At 35.7% G+C, this 21,579-nt stretch overlaps 2 protein-coding genes across 8 annotated transcripts in view; one reads left to right on the top strand and one right to left on the bottom strand.

The window, feature by feature from the left end:
* The window catches only part of Prepl (prolyl endopeptidase like), a 37,120-nt gene extending 20,616 nt beyond the window's left edge, over positions 1–16,504 (top strand). For all 6 annotated transcript variants that reach the window (XM_071601536.1, XM_071601537.1, XM_071601535.1 and 3 more), the window contains 9 exons: positions 1,305–1,521; positions 2,121–2,306; positions 4,719–4,916; positions 8,155–8,330; positions 9,698–9,914; positions 11,657–11,806; positions 12,195–12,318; positions 13,259–13,332; positions 13,702–16,504. In XM_071601536.1, coding sequence (XP_071457637.1) covers positions 1,305–1,521; positions 2,121–2,306; positions 4,719–4,916; positions 8,155–8,330; positions 9,698–9,914; positions 11,657–11,806; positions 12,195–12,318; positions 13,259–13,332; positions 13,702–13,791 — 1,432 coding nt within the window. In that variant the 3' untranslated portion in view covers positions 13,792–16,504. The remainder of the gene's footprint in view (positions 1–1,304; positions 1,522–2,120; positions 2,307–4,718; positions 4,917–8,154; positions 8,331–9,697; positions 9,915–11,656; positions 11,807–12,194; positions 12,319–13,258; positions 13,333–13,701) is intronic.
* The window catches only part of Slc3a1 (solute carrier family 3 member 1), a 46,540-nt gene continuing 39,447 nt past the window's right edge, over positions 14,487–21,579 (bottom strand). For both annotated transcript variants that reach the window (XM_071601540.1, XM_027934545.2), the window contains 3 exons: positions 20,161–20,328; positions 17,799–17,915; positions 14,487–15,099 (listed from right to left, as the gene is read on the bottom strand). In XM_071601540.1, coding sequence (XP_071457641.1) covers positions 14,659–15,099; positions 17,799–17,915; positions 20,161–20,328 — 726 coding nt within the window. In that variant the 3' untranslated portion in view covers positions 14,487–14,658. The remainder of the gene's footprint in view (positions 15,100–17,798; positions 17,916–20,160; positions 20,329–21,579) is intronic.

Raw genomic sequence — 21,579 nt, 5'->3', positions numbered from 1 at the left:
TGTATGTGTATGTATATATATATTTTTTATAATTGTAGGTGGACACAATACCTTTTTTTAATTGTATATGTGGTTCTGAGGATCAAACCCAGGGCCTCACATGTGTTAGGCGAGCTCTCTACCACTGAGCCACAACCCTAGACCTAGACTGTTTTTATAATAAGAAAAATGTAAACATAACATTTAAAGCCATCTAGTGTACCAGTATGAAATAGTATAATGCCCTTAATTTTGGGTATATTTATAAATCATAAAAATACTCATCATTAAATTAGTATTTCAGTTCCTAAAAAGGGATACTAAGAAAATAATTGTAAATGCCAGAGAAGAGGAAAGGATATTCATGAATATTCTTTCTTACAATGAAACTTTAAAATCTAAATTTTAAGATTCAACCTGATAGAATATTAGACATTAATAATAGTAATCATAAATATTTAAATGTAGGGGGAAGTAGCAACATTATATGAAATAAATGCAGAATCAAAACTTACATCTGTAGTATAATTTTATCTGTTTAAAGACATCCATAAAATATAAATAAACCTTAAAAGGAAAAATGGAAAACATAAGTTCCATTAAGTTTTTAAATGTATTATCTTAGTGAGTTTGTGAGGATTTTTCTTCTTAATGTTTTATTATGTTATAAAAATTAGAAGAACAGTAAAAAAAAAGAAATCTAAGATACAGAGAAAATACAAAATAAGGATACATTCTGTCTCTTTTCTTCCCTATTTCATATCTCCTCTAGAAAGTTTATTTCCTTTTCTCAGCAGAAAGCCCTAGAATCTATTAATGTCATTGAAAGATGAAGTATATAGTTTGCCTTACCATGCATCCAAATAAAGATGGATTAATGAATACATAGAAAGGTGATAAAGGAAAATGTTAGCAATGGGTATTTTCTCTACAGTTCTTTTAGCAACTTCTCTGTTTGAAAAACATTTATGATAAAAAAAATAATTTTAAATGGCTTTGGGAGGAGAATGTGAAAAATAATAACCAATTTTTAAATTTGCAATAAGTATTCACTAAGGAATTATAAAATCTTTCTATCTGCATTACAAATAACATGTATAGGACTGGGGTTGTAGCTCAGTGGTAGAATGCTTTCCTAGCATGTGTGAGCCACTGGGTTCAATCCTCAGCACCACAGGAAAAAATATAATAAAGGGCTTATGTTCATCTAAAAAAATATATAAATCATAAATAAATAATTAACATGTATATGAAATAGTAAGATAGCACCCATTTGAAATTTACTGAGCTCTCTCCTCTCTCTTTCTCTCTCTCTCTCTCTCTAGCTATTTTGTTTTCCTTTATCTTACAAAAGATAGTCGTTTCCTTACCATAAATATTATGAACAAGACCACTTCTGAAGTGTGGTTGATAGATGGCCTGAGCCCTTGGGACCCACCAGTACTTATCCAGAAGCGAATACATGGGGTCCTTTACTATGTTGAACACAGAGATGATGAATTGTACATTCTCACTAATGTTGGAGAGCCTACAGAATTCAAGGTAATTCTAGATTCTGACTTGTCTCCTCTCGGACTGTTAAGTGTGGCACCTTCCTCAACAGTTCTTGCTGTAAGAGTTATATGATTGTTTTGTTGACTTGTTACAAAAGTTTAGAAATTGATGCTGCCTCCCTATACATAACCAATCCCATTTCTATTCCCTTAGCATCAGTGCCTCTATATATTTTAATTGATCCCAAAAGGTTAGTAAGTGAAACATTCTACACTGATTATGTTATCAAAGCTAAACCTAAGTGGCTTAAAAGAGCAAATTTATAAACTCAAGATTTTCGAGTTGGCCGTTGGGATTGTGCTCCACTAGACTCACCGATGCATCCATAATCCACTGGTTTGTCGGTGCCCTTACCTAAATGTCTGCCTCTTGGCTGTCAGCTAAGCACTGCCATATGCACTAGGTCTCACCACCCAGCAGGCTGGCCTGGTCTTATTCCCAGGGTGAAGTTCACACTTCGTTCCTGATGCAGAGCTAATTTCTTCCGCTTTTCATAAAATAGTGACAACTGGTATGGTCTAGCTTTCATCTTTGGATGCTGTATCCTTCATGTTTTATTACCTAGGTTTTTTTCTTGTTCCACACAGCTAATGAGAACAGCAGCTGATACCCCTGCTATTATGAATTGGGATTTGTTTTTCACAATGAAGAGAAATACAAAAGTTGTAGACTTGGACATGTTTAAGGATCACTGTGTTCTATTCTTGAAACACAGCAATCTGCTTTATGTTAATGTGATTGGTCTGGCTGATGATTCAGTGCGATCTCTGAAGGTATGTCTTATTTTCAAAAGACAGTAGTGTTAACCAAAATACATATATGTTTAGCTTAACAGATTATCAGATTTTAAATAATATCATGTCCTTTTTCTTTTTTTTTTTCCTTTTTATGTTTTTTTTTAATTTTTATATATTTTTTTAGTCATACATGACAGTAGAATGCATTTTGACATATAATACATACATGGAATGTACATACATCAATCAAATTGTCTATTCTATTCTGCTGCCCTTCCTATCCTCCCTACTCCTCCCCTCCTCTCCCATCCTTTCTCTCTATCCAATCTAATGTGACACACTTTTTTTTTCTCATTACAACATCATACATGTATTCTGTATAACAATGAAGTTCTCCTTCCATCTTCTGTGTCCTTTTTCTTAAAAGTAATTCTGTATACTGGATATTTATCAGGTTTATTTTAGAATTATTTGGAGGACCGTGCTTTTAATGCAGTTTTACTTAAAATACTGCCTATCAGTATGGTCTTCAGAAGTAGTTAAGTGTCATTATATTTCTCTTTCTCCATATTTCTATATGATATCTTCACAACTGTAAGTATAGCAATAACTCAGTGTCCAGCCACTGACTTCTGCTCCCAAGTCCCACATCCTTAGTAAGGCAGTGGTTATGTGCCCTGTGTTTCTGCCACTGAATGGAAATGTAAACCCATCTTATATTGCTTTCTGACTTGTTTGTTATATTACCAGTGTTTTCTGGTTGCATTTTTTTTCCACAAAAAGAAGTTATATTAGGCAGTTGGTTATATATAATTTAAATAAATTGGGAATTTTTTTTATATTGTACTAACATCGGTTTTGTTTGGAAAAAGAGCAGTGCTAAATGGAAGGTGCCATTCCTTTCCACGGGCATTTCATGTGCTGCTGATCAATTCTGGGATCCAGCCCATGACAGGGACTACCTACTATTTTCTTTCAGCATGTTATGTCTGAAGAATTCTTTGAATTAAATGCTGTCAGAGTGCTAGAAACAAACTTGTTTCTGTCAAATATATATGGAATGTCTGCCTATCACCTGGCCAATATATATTTGGGTGCTGTCTATTAATATAAACAGATTCACTGCAGGCTTATCTCAGTAGGCTAGTGATAGTTAAAACTTACTTTTGTATTATCTGGTCAAACTTTATAAAGTCCATTGGAGCAGTTTTGGTCATGATTAGAATTATAATCTTGGTGCCAGTTAGTTTAAAACTAAGACAGCTTAATACACGCATCATATGGAAATGGTCCTAAAGTCCCACCAGAAACAGAAAACCTTGTTTTTCTGTGGACTAAGGAACCCTGTACCGTCACTCTGATGCCTGGTCATGACATTTGCAGTATTGCTTTTTTCTGTAATCCTCAATCTTAGAGGATAAGTCAGGAACTTTTAGACATTGCAAATGCATGTACTTAGTAGTGTTTCACAAATAGATTCTTTGGATTAATTAAAAGAAATTTGCTTGGTGAACATAAATTCTTCATGTATAGATTCTGCAGGTTAAATAGTGTGCTTTTTATTCACACATCCCCCATCTACCCTTTTTCAGTAATGCCTGCCAATGATGTTGCTGTGCCAAGACCTCTGATTTTCTAAGGAATTTGCTCTTTCTACAATTACTCAGGAAAAGAAAGGCAATTTTCTTTTAACGTTCTGACTCTTAGTACCTTTTCTAACACTCCGTCAACCTGCTTACCAGAGTTCTTTAAAAGGTGTAAGTGGAATGTTAGTGGAAGGCTTGAAGCTGGACCCTGCTGATCCAAGAGAATAAATTTTGATTCCTTTCCTTTTTTCTTAAAGTTAAGAATCTTAAGCATAATAGCTGTGAGTCTCTCAGAGTAGATGTGCGTGGAAGGGTTTTGTTCTGCACAATGGTTAGCCTGGAAGCTAAAGTTAGAAACAAATTGTAAATGCTTTAGTGCTGCTGAGCCCGTTTGTAGCCCTGGAATAATAACTGTCATCGCTGGGCTGTCCAGGCAGCAGGCTAAGGACTGGTGGAAAATTATGCAAAACACACCTGTGAGGGATTTTGTGTTTGTGAGAATGGCTATTGCTGGGTTCTGGAATTACTGTTTCATTTGCTCTTAATTCTTAATCATTCTGCTATTTTACTGCCCAATTTTACATCCTCAAATAAACTTCTGTGTTAAAGGAGATTTCTCGTAAATCTAGAATCATATATAAACCTTTCCTATAATTTTTTCCTTATTTTATTGGTCATTAATATAGAGTTTTGATTTTTACTTGAAACATATTTTGTTGTGGTGATGTAATTCTTAAATGAAATTTGTGGTGACAGAAAGTAAATTAGATGTCCACATCATCTTGTTTGAGGCTGACTCAGAAACTTAATTAGTGATACTTAGTATAGAAATAGAGTGAAAATAACTGTTTTATTCCTTTAGCTCCCTCCTTGGGCCTGTGGATTCATCATGGATACAAATTCTGACCCAAAGAACTGCCCCTTTCAACTCTGCTCTCCAATAAGACCCCCAAAATATTACACATATAAGTTTGCAGAAGGCAAACTATTTGAGGAAACTGGGCATGAGGACCCAATTACAAAAACTAGTCGTGTTTTACGTCTAGAAGCCAAAAGCAAGGTAGGTCTTTTAGAATCAACTTTCAGCTCCTCTTTATTAAAAGCATACTGTGCAGTTTCTGGAATTACATCAACACCAATTGATCTTTTCAACCACAGTAAGGCTCAAATGATTTTAGGGAATACATAGATTGTTTTTTAACTTTAATGCTCATGTCTTCATTTTAACATGAATTAAAAAATTTATTGGTAGCATGTTAAACCCTTTATCTCAAGTGTTGTTTTTGTTTGAATTTAAAAAGTTGAGTTAAAGAAAACTTTAAGTAAATAAGGTTGGTTTGCAGTTATGGCATTAATTATGAAGGTATGGTAGCAGCTGACTGGGGTGAACTAGACAAATATAGTTGCTGCTAGGGGAGAAACAGTGCTAAATGGAAGGTGCCATTCCTTTCCATGGGCATTTCATGGAACTTAAATCTAACAAGGAAGATGCCAGAGGTTGAATAAATAATTACTAATAACACTGATTGCTGCAAAGGAAGATGTACTGAATGCAGTGAAATCTTACAGCTAAGGGCGATTAGCTAGTTTGCAGAGATCAGGAAAGCCTTCTCTGAGGAATATTGTCCCAGATAAGACTTCTAGGATGACTAAGTAAGCTAGAAAGGGGCAAAAGATCTCATTTTCTGTAAAGCGCAGAGTGTGTGGAGAAATGATACAATTTAAGAAGTGTAAAAAAAAAAACGAAAGAAGTGTAGACTGGATATTGTGATACATACCTGTAATCGCAGCTACTAGGGAGGCCGAGGCAGGAGAATCACAAGTTCAAGGCCAACCTGAGCAAGTCAGCAAGACTCTGTCTCAAAATAAAACATAAAAAGAATTGGAGATATAGATCTATGGCATAGCACTTCCTGGGTTTAATCCCCAGTACCACACACAAAAAGAAGTATAAAGGAGGATAGAAAAGCCAAAATAGAGGAGAAAAGATTACTAAGGACAGCATTAGAGAGAGAGAAGAAATTTAAAAGGAAATAAGAAGCAGGGCAACACACTCCTATAATCCCAGCTACTCGGGCTAAAGCTAGAGGACTGCAAATTTGAGGCCAACCTTAGCAATATAATGCTTCACATTATAAAGGCTGGAGAAGTAGCTCACTAATGGAATGCCCTGGGTTCTATCCATAATACTACAAGAGGGAAAAAAGGAAATAACAAATCCATATTCAAGGTATAGGCAAAATACAGAATTTACAAATTGATGCAAATAATAAACTAACTTTGAATTTAAGGAATTTTCAGACCTTAGCATATCATATTTCAAGTAATTTCATGTATTCTAACAAAGAAATTGTAACAGACCTTTTTTCCTTATGAATTTATTTCTTTAATCCATTGTTTTCTTTTAATATTTTAAGCAAATATTAATCTTATTTTCAAATTGCAAAAGCAAAATATTGTTAGAATAAATGCAAAATCCAGAATGTACAGTGTTTACATTACTACTTTTCAGTCCTATTTGCTGCATTTCTTAGAAAAAATTGTTGTTAACCATTTAGTTAAATGCCTTCAGTTGTTTTTTGGTTGGTTTGTGTGTCATCAAGATAAATACTTTTAGGTTTTGTTTAGTTTTACAAATATGAGATTATAGCAGTCTGCCAAAATGTTGTTAATTACCCCAAATGGAAAGAACAGTTAACCTAAGTTCTTGTAGAGTCAAGGGTTTCTTCAGGCATTAGGGGAGAAGCAGTGCTAAATGGAAGGTGCCATTCCTTTCCACGGGCATTTCATGTGCTGCCGATCAATTCTGGGATCCAGCCCATGACAGGGACTACCTACTATTTTTATCTCTTCCTTTTCACAAGTTCTCAATCAGCAATTTTTTCTGATTATATAATTGAAGTTGTGGAAAAGGCAGAGGGATGGAAAGACCAAGATTTTTTTTTATATATATAAATTAGTCTATATCAACATTTATAATACAGCCAAGCATGGTGACACACCTGTAATCTCAGCAGCTCCAGAGGCTGAGGCAGGAGGATTGAGAGTTCAAATCCAGCCTTGGCAACAAGGCGCTAAGCATCTCAGTTAGACCTTGCCTCTAAAATGAAATACAAAAAAGGGCTGAGAATGTGGCTCAGTGATTAAGTGCCCTGAGTTCAATCCCCGCCCCCCAAAATAAAAAGATTTATAAGAATGAATCTTACTGAAGAGTGAAAATTCACTTGGGCTGTCACAAGCGAATAGTAGTGTGAAAAGAATGAGATTTCCTGCCAATCTGATGACACTCTACTTATTGCCCTACATTGAAGTTTTCAAAATGAAGATGAAAAAAATAGGGTAAGTGACTTGGTTGTATTATTTTCCATATGGAAATTCATGCTTTTCTATTAATATTTTTTTTGCATTTTTCTTCTGTGATTATATTAGCTTATCAAATAAAGTACTGCACACTTCAATAGGGCAGTTATTATATCTATTCCTTTATTTTACACCTTTATTTTATGTGTTGCTGAGGATCGAACCCAGTGCCTCACAGGTGCTAGGCAAGCACTCTACCACTGAGCTACAGCCCCAGCCCTTCTCCATCCTTTTTTATGAGGAAGATCAAAAGTAGTTCCATTATTTGCATTATTTCTGCCCAAAGGGTTATGGTCATCTGGGGTTGATGAGTTTAAGCTACATAGGGGAATATTAGATGATCTAAAAGCTACTTAACTGTTAAATTTTATGAAATTTACTTTAAGCCCTTAAATTTTTTTTTAATAAAGATAAATAGGGATTTGAAGAAGATGTGAGTGGCTGTAGTAGTGTCAGTTCTAATGGTTTAGAATTTTGCTCATAGAGGATGGGAAAATGATAAAGACTTTTGGTCACCTTATTTGTAAATATGCAAAGATGAGAAATTCCTTAGGCATAGGAAGAATTTTGTACTAGGATTTCCAAACTTAATAGGTATTTTGGCTTGCTCTGAAAGAAAGAAATTACAGTAATATTAAGTAATAAAGAACGCTTTTAAAAAGTCGATTCACTGTTGTAGAAAGCTGTGTTTAATAAAAGGTTTTCAAACCAGTCTTGCTGTTCTTTTCTAAAGTTAATACAGTAGGTCAGGCTACTGAAACCAAGAACTGTGATATATTTTTAGAGATCATAACTCTTCTTATTTTAAATAAATTTTATATTCAACACCAATAAATAGCACATAAGGGAGTGAAAGTACATTTCAGCTTATTTTAAAGTAGGGATAACACTGCTTTAAAAGTCACTTCTTTACATATATAGTTATTCTTTATTTCCAGGATGGAAAATTAGTGCCAATGACTATTTTCCACAAAACAGACTCTGAGGATTTACAGAAGAAACCTCTCCTGGTACATGTATATGGAGCTTATGGAATGGATTTGAAAATGAATTTCAGACCTGAGAGGAGGGTCTTGGTAGATGATGGATGGATATTAGCATATTGCCATGTTAGGTAAGTCAGCACACCTAGCATGAGAGTTCCAAAACGTGGTAACATATCTAAAATAACAATATATTGGGGAGCAAAAACTTTCTCTTTTGTAGTGTTAGTTATATATACTCCTAAATCCTGTGCTCCGTAGAATTTGATTCAGTAACAGATTATATGAACCAAAGAGCAAAAGGATAGGCTTTGGAGATTCTTGAATATATGTATCAGTCTCTGTACATGGTTACATTATTATTTCCATCTGATTTCCTGGAGTTTAGGTTTTTTTTTAAACAGCCTTGTATACCAGACTTTTCCAATCTAACTTCCATTTTATTTTAGTTGTATTCAAGACAAAAATATATTACATGTATGTATGTATGTGTGTGTGTGTGTGTGTATATATATATATATATATAATTTGGTACCAAGGATTAAACCCAGGGACACTTAACCACTGAGCCATATCCCCATCCCTATTTATCTATTTAGAGAAGGTCTCATCAAATTGATTAAGGCCTCACTAGATGCTGCGACTGACTTTGAGCTTGTGATGCTCCTGCTTTAGCCTCCTGAATCAGTAGGATTACAGGCATATACCACCATATAACACAAATATAATTATTTTTCTGCTGAAAGTCCTTCCCACTTCACCTCCAGAACACATCCAGATTCCTCAGTTTAATGCTGTCAATGATTTGGCTTATCTCTAGCGGCATCTATCATGTCCTTTCAAATTACATGCTCTGCCACCTCCTTGCCCTTCTACATGTTGTATCTTTTCTGTCTTGAGGCCTTTCTAAAAACTCATATTCTTCTTTCACATTACTCCTAATGTGAAGGGTGGAATGTTCTTTCCTCTGCTCTGTGATACCTAAGTACACTGTTACAGCAGTGACCACAATGCTTATAGTAACTTTTTCTTCACAAAATTTGATCTCCGTGGGGATGTTTTCTTGTTTATAAGGTTGGCAGGCACTTAGACAACCTCTGATAAGTAGTAGACAGGCACTCAAAACTTATTTATTGGATCAGTCTTTTGTTGTCTATGTTAGAGGTTATTAAGTTTTTTCTCTGAAGAACTAGATAGTGACATGGGAACATAGCTCAGTGTTAGAGGATAACCGGGTTCCTCCACTTGATCCCCAAAACCACACACACCAAAAAAAACTGCATAGTAAACATTTTAGGCCTCACAGGCTGCACACTATCTCTGTTACATCCTCCTACTTATTTTCTCCCTAGCCTTTAAAAATGTAGAAACAGTTCTTAGCTGGAGATCCATTAAAAAAAAATAAATAAAAACGGGCTTCCAATTATAATTTGCTGACCTCTACCTACATCTGTATCATTTTTTTCTACTAAAATTTTTTTTCGCCCTTTAATTTCAGGGGTGGTGGTGAGTTGGGCCTCCAGTGGCATGCTGACGGCCGACTAACTAAAAAACTCAATGGCCTTGCTGACTTAGAGGCTTGCATTAAGACGCTTCATGGCCAAGGCTTTTCTCAGCCAAGTCTAACAACCCTGACTGCTTTCAGTGCTGGAGGGGTGCTTGTGGGAGCATTGTGTAATTCTAGTCCAGAGATCCTGAGAGCTGTGACTTTGGAGGTAAGTACACTCTGCTTACAAAATGGAGGCCTGAGTCATAGACTCAGAAAGAAAAAAAAAAATCTGTTATGGTTTTACCACAGCCTCGGAATGTAACAAAGCTTTTCAGTTTAAACAAAATTGTAGATCTAGGAAAACTTCTAAAATAATTTTAATCACAGTATTTACTCTGTACATATTATTCTCTGACAGTGTTCTTTACGAATTTGTAAGGATTCCACTAAAAGGTTAGTGGCTGTTCCCATTGATCATTTTCTCTTTGTCTGAGTATTTAGAATTGGTGGGGAAAAGATGAAGCATCTGTGCCTCACAGTTCCACAAGGGGGTGGGGTATCTGTGACCAAATGCTGTGTACCCTGTGACTCATACTAGTCAGTTCAACACACTGCCCATCAACATTTTAGTACTGATTTTAAGGGCTATTTTTAAATACTACATTCTTAATGGTCTTTGAGGTATAGTTTTCCTGTACTTTAGTTGAAATACTCTGTTCTAAAAATGCTCTGCTGTCTTAATGTTCAGAATTATTAAGCTATATTATAGCTATTTGATTTTACCTCTATCATTCTCCTGTTTCCTAGTTACTCTGGAAAATAATGACTGGAATGGTGAAACTAAATTATTTTCAGGGTTTTTCAGTGTTGTATTGAGAGCGAAGGGTATACAGTGTGGGCTTATTGTAAATAAATAAATTTTAAATAGCCCTAATCCATGAATCTATTTTAAAAGTTCTTTCTTTTTTTCTTTTTGGCATTGCTGGGGATAAAACCCAGGGCCACGTGCACATTAGACAAGTGCTTTGCAACTGAGCTATACTCCCAGCCCCTATAAATCTGTTTAAAAAATACACAGCTACACTAAATTATGGGGGCAAGGGGCTATCCCCAAAGATAGTAATAGCAGAATCATTTACAATATAAAGAAAATGGTACTAACCTTTATTTTTAGATATTAGAAAGGACACCATCAGAAATATATGTGTATAGGGATTTATCCCAGGTTGCTTATCCTAGTGAAGAATTAGAGATAGCCTAAAACATCCAACAGTGGAGGATTCATGTATGAGTCAAAGTTCTTAATAACAAGCACCAAAAACTCTGATTCAAGCAGAAAGGGGTTTTATCAAATGGTGTTAGGTCAGAGTATGTGTGTTCAGAACCAATGTCAGAGGCTGCCGGGCAGATACAGAACTGCCCAACAGAGTTGCCACTGCCAAGCACAAATCACCTCCCGCTAACAGTGCAGCTTCTACAAACTGGAGACAATGTCACAGTTTTGCAAAGAAATTCACCGTGATCAGCACTTCTTTAAATCATGGACTTTCCAGAGTCTGGAGCACATGTCTGTGACACCTATGTAATTTGCTACTCTTAAGCTTCAGGGAAAAAGAAAGAGATACATCTAATATCTCTACAGTGAGAGACAGGTTGTGTCCAATAAGGTTGGCATTTTTCCAAATGCAGGAAAAGCATTCAGAGACTCAGCAGCCAACAGGAATTAGAGATGAGCCCACTAGCTGTGGTGACTGGTAATAAGAGAAAAAGCTGAAAAGCATGTAAACCAAGGAGTCAGTGGTCGTTTTCTCTTACCTTGGATATTTTCCAGATTTTCTGGGAATCCACATGGCTTCTTGAGATATATTCTCTTGTGTCAGTATGCATATTTTTAAAGTAACATTTTTCTGAAACTTACATTGCCAACTCCTTAGATGAAAAAGAAGTTTCTTTGGCTTTTTTTATTAGGCACCTTTCTTGGATGTTCTCAATACTATGATGGACACTACACTCCCTCTGACATTAGAAGAACTAGAAGAGTGGGGGAATCCTTCATCTGATGAAAAGCACAAGAACTACATAAAACGTTACTGCCCCTATCAAAATATTAAACCTCAGGTAGGAAAAATGTGGTTGCCATATACTGTCCTGACGTAATAGAGAAAGTAAAGGGATGCTTACCTGTGATGAGGCAAGAGTAGGCAGGGGTTTTAGAGATGTCTCCACTGTGATACCCAAACATCTTTCAGCACCATTGTGTTCATGCTCCGTCTTTTCAGTTTAATACTTCAGGAAAATAATTATTATACCTTAATTACTAGATGAGATGAAGTTATGATCTCTTCAGACAAGAATAAGTTAGGTAACAAATAGGCTCGCTCAAGAATATTAAATGAGAAAAAACCTCTAACACTTGGGAAAAAATTGGAGGCAATTATTTTTTCATGATCTAATGGAAGAGACCATAGGAGTAATGTGAACTCTTCATACGTGTATTTTCTTTTAGCATTATCCTTCGATTCACATCACAGCTTATGAAAACGATGAACGTGTACCTCTGAAAGGAATTGTTAACTATACTGAGAAACTGAAGGAAGCCGTCATGGAGCATACTAAGGACACAGGTGAAGGTAGGAGACTCCAGGACCTAGGGAATGTGGCTAGATGGACTAGAACCCTTAGCATTCAGAGTACATCTCAAGCTTCAGACCAAATCATCAGACCATGATTGAGGACAAATCATTTTTTTCTGTTGACTACACAGCTAAAGTGTATATAATAGTCTCACCTCTTTTCAAAGGACAAAAAGAAAAAGTAAATTTAAATATCAACTGTAAACTTAGAAATGTACTCTCATGCAATTATTTATTCATTTAAAGATATCTATTGAGATATTATTCTTGGGAATCTGTGAAAGATTCTGAGAGTTTTGCTTTAGAGCTTCAGTGCCCAAACTAGCTGTTTAGTTTCTTCTAGATGTTCTTTTCATTTTTATTAAATAAGAACTTTTCCTTTTTGCCTTGAAATTGCATGCCAAGATATGCCAAGGGAACCTACCTATAAGTCAGTATCTCTCCATTTCACAGAGCTGCTGACTCCCTCCTCAGTCACATCTTTCTCCATATGGTGCCACGGCCCCTCCATCCAGCTATCTTAGCCACTGGGTCTCTTCCCACTTGCCCTAATTCAGAAACTTGTCTTCTGCTGCTTGCCCCTCCCCTCTCTTTGGTGGTGATTATGGTAGTTTTGCCCTTATTCCTTTGCTATTATTTGAATAAAGTACTTAAAAGAGAAGAAGTGGGTCTCACCAGTCTGTAAACCCAGTGGCTTGGGAGGCTGGGACAGGGGGATCGTGACTTCAAAGCCAGCCTCAGAAACTTAGTGAGGCCCTCAGCAACTCAGTAAGACCCTGGATCTAAATAAAATAGACAAAAGGGCTGGGGATATGGCTCAGCAGTTAAGCACCCCTGGGTTCAATCCCTGGTACAAAAAAAAAAAAAGAAAGAAAGAAAGAAATGTGTCTCAATCCTCTAAAGACTTCCTAATTGTTTGATGTGTTAACTCTTTCAGGCTATCAGGCCCCCAATATTATTTTAGATATTCAGCCTGGAGGAAATCATGTGATTGAAGATTCTCACAAAAAGGTATGTTCTATAGCCCTTCTCAGTTAGCCACAGAGAAGTATATATTCAAAGTTTTCAGTGGTTATAACAGGGTTTATGACAGAGCTACTTCACAAGTATCAGGTCTAGCTGAGACCCAGGAGGGGAGGGTGGGTCACTGAGTCAAGCAAGAGAAAAGGTTCTCTCCTGTACTTGATGAAGGAGCTCTGTTAAAGAAGGTAATTGAGTCCTGATCATTGGAAGCCTCTGTCTCCATCCCAAATAGAAGTATTCCTGCCATAAATTGCTGGCTTGAGGGTTAGGTGAAGATGGATAAACCAAGAAAGAATCACAACACTGGAATTTTACCACAAAATCCTTCTATCTAATATTAAAATGTGTTTCTTTTAGATTACAGCCCAGATTAAATTCCTATATGAGGAACTTGGACTTGACAGCACCAGTGTTTTCGAGGATCTTAAGAAATACCTGAAATTCTGAAATGTTACATTCAACGGGGAATTGGAAACACACTGAAATATTTCATAGTCTTATTTCCAAATTGGGTTACTAGCAAAAGTGAGATTTTAAGTTACTAGGTGATATTTTTAAAGTTGCTTCTCCATCCAGATTTTGCGAAGTCTGTATTACAGTTGCTATACTGTTCTCTTCCACTGGTGTACATGCCTGTTAGCATAGGGAAAGCAGTTTTTAAACCATTTTCCTTAAAAATACATGGAGAAAAGAATGAGGAAGGGGCTGGGGTTGTGGCTCAGCGGTAGAACGCTCATCTAGCACATGTGAGGCCCTGGGTTCCATCCTCAGCACCACATAAAAATAATAAATAAATTAAATAAAGGTATTGTGTCCAACCACTTCTAAAAAGAATGAGGAAAAGAGTGGAGGCTGTAGAATCCCAGGCCTCCCTTCCAATCAGTACTTTGTTCTTATCTGTTTTACTAGGATTTTCTTTGAACAGTTTACAAATCGATGTCCTTCCTCTTTGTTAGTGAATATTTATAGACATTAGGACATTGAATCTTTCTTCTAGTTTCTTTGAATACATTTTAATAAAAAAGCTAAACATTTTTGTCATTTAAATGCTTTAGAGCTTTCAAATAATCTTAGGATTGACAGTGTTCTAATCATTGCTTATCAGTGTTATCTCAAAGTTAAAAGTTGCTACAACAACAATCTTCTTTTAAACATTTTATTATTATTTCCAACATTTGAGAACCTTTCCTAAAATAGTTACATTCAAGCTACCGAAATATCTTAAGAATTAGATGAAGTTTACCCAGCAGCATGCTATACATGAAGTTACAACACAACCAAATACCAGTGTCCCCATCTCTTTCATAGAAGTTCCTAACATAAGCTGTACAATATGTTTAACACACTAGAATAGCATGCTCGATTGGAAACAAAGCATTTATCTCTGAAAGCAGTTTGGTGATGAAAGAGGTTCTTCGTGTTGTGTTCCAGGATGACTCCATCTCCCTTCTCCAGAAAAACGCCATGTGTTTCAACTTCACTGCCTTTGGAGGTAGAATTGGTACTTAATTTTATTCTCAGTCTTGTAGGAAGACCTGAAATCATTTCCTGTAGATTTAGCTGTGTTGATTCTCCGAAATTCAGAACCACAATAAAGACTTTGTCTATGCCATCCAGCTCTCTTGTGTACACAACAGAGTGACTGTCATTCCTCAAAAGGCAAAACCAGCCCCTGCTGAAGAGCAACTCATTGGAATGGAGTAGACTTAATTCTTGATATAATTTCAAGGCTGAACTGGGCTGAGTCTTTTGGACCTATTTTTTAAAAAGAACACTTACATAAATGGTTGATTACAAGAATTTTTAAAAATATTTTATTATCTAAAGGAATTATTTCCCCCAAAACTTACTTTATTTTTCCCTTAAAATAACTGCCAAATTATAAGCATTAATAAGTACATAAGAATAGTTTATATAAAAGCCAATCAAAGTTACAAAATTCAGGTTTTGAGCTTAACTGGGAGCTGCTGCTGTGCTCCATCTTAAAACTGTTGCAGAAACACTTTGACTCCACTCAAGATTTCCGAACAAATGTCCATGTCTAAGTTAATGATACTGAACTTGCCTAAATGAAGTTATTCTATCTGTATTATAACTGCCAAACGCCTGGGAGAGAAAAAAAAGCCATTAAGGCAATGGATTTAGAACTTCTGATGAATTAGGGCTTACTTATCCTCTCTTGTGGGATCACATAAGTTGCTACTGTGCAGAGATCATTGTAACTTCAGCAGATGTGGTTCTTGCATAACTAATGATAGAACAGAAAATTACACATTCACACACACATAAATCTGCCTAAACTGAAAGTTAACTAATGTAAATTTTTTTTTTTAACAGTAAAAGGCAGTATAAGTCTATTAAAGATTTAGGTTTATGTTACAACTATATAAAACATATATAATTCAATGTACTTTTCTTGCTTTTTTCCCATTTAACATTTTAAGCATTTTCCTATCATTATATAACCTCCATAATATCATTTTAATATTTGCATTTCCAATATTTTCTTATAATTTCACTCCCCTCTCCCAACTTTTAGGAATATTTATTTAGGATAGATTACCAGAAGATAATTACTATGTCAAAGAGTATGGACATCCAATACATAATGCCAAATTATTCTTCATAAGAGCTGTTGCCAAATCAACAATGTTCATTTCATTGTACTGTTGCCAGCCATGTTTTCTGGGGTGGTGGTGGTTACCGTTGTTATTGTTGTTTAGGGGTGGGTGCTTATTATGTGTCTTAAATTAATATCTCATGGGTGTTTTGGGGAAAAAAGTGTATTCTTTGTTTATCAGGTACAAAAGTATTTATGGTACATGTATATGACTTGTCAAAGTTATTACTAACATTTTCTGTAGCTGTAGGTAATGCATGAAAAGCATAGTTCAGTGCCGCTCACATAAGAAGTGCTCAGTGTCAGCTACTATTTTTATCTAATTTGAAATCTCTTTCTGTAATTATGGATTTGTCAATTTTCTCTTTGCATTTCTCAGAGTATTTGTTTTATATATTTTGAAGCTACTGTTACATAAAGATTCATAATTTTTAGTGGACTGTTATTGTTTTTCAATTTTTGGAAATTGATTGCCTTTGTCTCATAATGCTTTTCATATTGAATTCTATTTTGTCTGCTATTAAATATTTCCAAACCTGCTTTTCATATCTTCATTTTTTGACTAGAGAAATGCATGCACACAGTATAAAACTCAAGTACAAGACCAATGTATACAATGAAAAGGTTTTCTTCCATTATTGCCTAGCTTCCAAGCTTCCCTCCCAGACATTATTAACTGTTTGTAGTCTTTCATTTTTAATGTATCATATGAAATAATTCTGTGCCTATGCAATCATAGGTTGACATTTTTTTCTTTACATAACTGGTGGCATGTTACTTTCTATACTATTTAATACATATTAGAAACGGTCTCAGATCACTGCAACTATTCTCATATTCTCATTTTAAAAGCTACATACTAGTCCCATAATTGATTAAACTGGTTTTCTATTGATAAAATATTTAAATCATTCTAGAGTATTCTGCTATTACAAACAATGCTTCATTCAAGATCCTTACATATTTCTCATTTTGCACGTGTGCAAATGAGGCACAAATACCTAAGAATAGAAAGATTAGGTTAAAAAATACATTTTTGGCTGAGCATAATCCCAGCAGCTCATGAGGCTGAGGCAGGAGGATCACAAGTTCAAAGCCAGCCTCAGCAACTTAGCTAGGCCCTGAGCAACTCAATGAGACTTTGTCTCTAAATAAAATATTTTAAAAAGTACTAGGGGGGCTGAGGACATAGCTCAATTGGTAGAGTGCTTGCTTTGCCCTGGGTTCAATCCCCAGCATCAGAAAGAAGAAAAAAAGGGCAGGAGATGTGGCTCAGTGGTTAAGTACCCCAGGGTTCAATCCCCTGTACTCAAAAAAAAATATGTATTTATTTAAATAATACATTTAAAATATATAAATAATATCTATCTAGGCTATATAAATATACATTTATATATTTTATATATATATATATTTTGTTGTTTTTGTTTGGTACTGGGGATTGAACCCAGGGGCACTTAGCCACTGAGCCACATCTTCAGCCCTTTTTATTTTTTATTTATTTTATTTTGAAATAGGGTCTTACTAAGTTGCCTAGGGCCTCAATAAATTGCTAAGGCTGGCCTCAGAGCTTGGGATCCTCATGCCTCAGCCTCCTGAATCACTGGGATTATAGACATGTGCCATCGCACCCAGCTTGTTGTTTGACAGCTAAGTTGTAAGCTTGTTTTCTATTACTATTTGCCTGCTATATCTTTATTTTTAAAGTTTTTCTGTGACCCTGCAAGGGAAGTCTCTGACAGTTAAGGTTTTAGACACACTCAGGTTGACTGTGTTGTCAATACAAAAACTCATTTCTTGTTTCTAGAATCAACAAATTTTCACTGATACTCACCTCAACATTCACAACATGGTAATCTGAATTGGTGGGTAACCAGGTGTGATTGCCTTCAGAAAAACCAGCATTTGAACTGTTGTCCCACTGCATTGGTGACTTTGAGAGAAGAGTGTTCTGTGTTAAAGAGACCAGGAAGAGAAAGCAATGGTCAAGTTATTAAAAGAAAGATACTTTGGTACTTTCTGATTTACCTAATAATTTTGCTTCCCTACAGCTCTTAACTAATGTGTATGTTCATTAATCATAATGAAAAGGCCTTAACACTCAATACATAAACAAGTTTTAGCTGGGAAATATCTAATAGTATCTTAAGATTGAATAGACCATAATAAATAAACCTTAACATACTTAGAATCTTTGCTGCTTTTTCTGAAAAATTAGAAATGTGGGATTTTTAAATGTGCCCTTATGGATTCATGCTGTGTTCTCTGTGGTAAAGTTGTGGCAAATTCAAGAATACTGTCTGATACAAGCAAGCCTGAACTCATTTATCCAGCCTTATTATTGCCCATGAGCAAAATCAAATCCTGAAGCTGACAGAGAAGATGTTTTACCTTAACCAAGTATTAGGGAACGGGATCTCATACAAATTAAAGGTTCAGTATTGGTCATCTAGCCAGCAACACAATTATTTTTTTTTTTAATTTTTTATTGTTGGTTGTTCAAAACATTACATAGTTCTTGATATATCATATTTCACACTTTGATTCAAGTGGGTTATGAGCTCCCATTTTTACCCCATATACAGATTGCAGAATCACATCAGTTGCACATCCATTGATTTACATATTGCCATACTAGTGTCTGTTGTGTTCTGCTGCCTTTCCTATCCTCTACTATCCCCCCTCCCCTCCCCTCCCCTCCCCTCTTCTCTCTCTGCCCCCTCTACTGTCATTCATTTGTCCCCCTTGTATTATTTTTCCCTTTCCCCTCACTTCCTCTTGTATGTACTTTTGTATAACTCTGAGGGTCTCCTTCCATTTCCATGCAGTTTCCCTTCTCTCTCCCTTTCCCTCCCACCTCTCATCCCTATTTAATGTTAATCTTCTTCTCATGCTCTTCGACCCTACTCTGTTCTTAGTTACTCTCCTTATATCAAAGAAGACATTTGGCATTTGTTTTTTAGGGATTGGCTAGCTTCACTTAGCATAATCTGCTCTAATGCCATCCATTTCCCTGTAAATTCTATGATTTTGTCATTTTTTAATGCAGAGTAATACTCCATTGTGTATAAATGCCACATTTTTTTTATCCATTCATCTATTGAAGGGCATCTAGGTTGGTTCCACAGTCTTGCTATTGTGAATTGTGCTGCTATGAACATCGATGTAGCAGTGTCCCTGTAGCATGCTCTTTTTAGGTCTTTAGGGAATAAACCGAGAAGGGGAATAGCTGGGTCAAATGGTGGCTCCATTCCCAGCTTTCCAAGAAATCTCCATACTGCTTTCCAAATTGGCTGCACCAATTTGCAGTCCCACCAGCAATGTACAAGTGTACCCTTTTCCCCACATCCTCGCCAGCACTTGTTGTTGTTTGACTTCATAATGGCTGCCAATCTAACTGGAGTGAGATGGTATCTTAGGGTGGTTTTGATTTGCATTTCTCTGACTGCTAGAGATGGTGAGCATTTTTTCATGTACTTGTTGATTGATTGTATGTCCTCCTCTGAGAAGTGTCAGCAACACAATTATGAGAGCCTTATCCTTAAGGAAAAGCTAACTGTGAGGCTCTGGATTAAACACTGGATAATATAAGACTACTACAGTTATTAGATCTAGCAGGTCAAATAAAAACTGAAGAAATATTCTAGCTTTCCATGTTTTGGATAAAGGGAAATGAATAATATTCCAAATAAAGCCACTGGTCTCAAATTCTGGTGTCTAAGAATCAGCTAGAAAACATCTTTAAAATGCAGATTCCTTGCCAGGTGTGGTGCTGCATACCGATAATCAGCAACTCAGGAGGCTAAGGCAGGGGGATTACAAATTCAAGGCCAGCCTCGCAATTTAGTAAGACCCTAGATGACTTAATTAGACCCCATCTCAAAAAATAAAAAAGGGAGTGGTGTAGTTTAGTGTTTAAACACCACTAGGTTCAATCCCTGCTACCAAAATAATTTTTTTGAAATCTTTTTTTAAAATGCAGATTACTTGACTCTGCTCAATAAATTTAAATGTGCAGCTCAGAAATCAGCTCCCAAAACAAGAAAGCTCATGATTCTTACTAACCACAAAGAAAGAAAAGCAAAGTAACTGATTTGCTGCAATGGAATAGAAAAGTAAAATCTCTGATTTAGCAAAAGGACTAGGACTAGCAAAAGGACATGCTCTGGTGCATGATTCAATTGTGTTAAACTTACAGCATCATAGTTTTCGTTGAGATCTGTGGCTAAAATATTTCCCATTCCTATTTCTTCTCCATAGTAAGTTATGGGAGTTCCAGGGAGTGTGAAAAGAAGCATGTTCATGATATTAACATACTGGTTCCCCAGACGAGAAGTCAGTCGGCTACTGTCTGATCCACCAATCTGAAAAGCAGATATTTTTAAGAACACAGCTCTATACACAGTTTTCTGGAAGACTTACCCTAATTCACAGTTCACCGGGCCCAAAGGTAGTTGCAGGCAAGCCTAGATTTGAGTCCTAGCTTAGTGATTGCTGTGTAACTGATCCATTTACTTCTTGGCTACTGAAGACTAACCACGTGCTGTCAGAATTCACAATGGCACTGCAAATAATAGTGCTTAGAGGATGCATATTCATATTTTTTTCACATTTGTATAAGAATATTGGCAGGAAACAAAAGTGTTTCCTCCATAAAGAGCAGGACAAGGAAACAAGATGGAAAGGGCCAGAGATGGTAGACTTCTGACACATCCCTTTACTGTCTTCATTTTTGAACTATTTAAATAAATTTTAAAAGGTAAATTAACATGGGGTGGGTTGTGGCTCAGTGGTAGAGCACTTGCCTAGCATGTGTGAGGCACTGGGTTCGAGTCTCAGCACCACATATCAGCAAATTAATAAAGATCCATCAATAGCTAATAAAAATATTTTTTAAAAAAGGTAAATCAACATAAATTTATATAGAGAAAGTTTTATAAGGTGTTTGCTATTTTTATATATATTTCTGTGCTAAATGCTCTAGGTAATACTGTAACTCTACTCCTTATTTAAATAAGAATTAAAACTCTTTTCTATAACCCCACAACTTAAATCTCATGCATGTGCTAAGCAAGGCGCTTACTGTATCGTAAAGCATTTTCACACCTATGTTATCTTACTTCCTTTTCCACAACCATGCTGTCAAACACTATGTCCATTTTACAAATGAGGAAGCCAGCTCTGAGAAATTACATCATTTATTCAAATTATAGTATGTGGGAGAACCAGCCTTTGTACTTGAGTCTTAGAAAGGAATTAAAGGGCTGGGGATATAGCTCAGTTAGTAGTTTCCCACATATGCACAAGGCCCTGGGTTCAATCCCCAGCACTACCACCACAAAGAAGAAGAAAGGAAATGATTGTTAAAATCTTTTTTATATGTATTAAAATAATTTTCATAATTATACCTCTATAAGCCAATATGAAGTATTTTTCTAAATTTATGGCCTGAAAATTAGGTCAATTCTTGCCTCCATCCTTTTACTCTATAAAAAAAAAAAAAAATATATATATATATATATATATATATATATATATATATATATATATATTTTTTTTTTTTTTTTTTTAAGCTGGTGGTGGACCTTTATTTATTTATATGCTGTACTGAGAAT

This window comes from Marmota flaviventris, chromosome 14 (assembly GCF_047511675.1).
Source record: "Marmota flaviventris isolate mMarFla1 chromosome 14, mMarFla1.hap1, whole genome shotgun sequence".
NCBI classification, from domain to species: domain Eukaryota; kingdom Metazoa; phylum Chordata; class Mammalia; order Rodentia; family Sciuridae; genus Marmota; species Marmota flaviventris.
The sequence above is the reverse complement of the archived record's forward strand: the minus strand, read 5'-3'. Positions and strand labels throughout refer to the sequence as shown.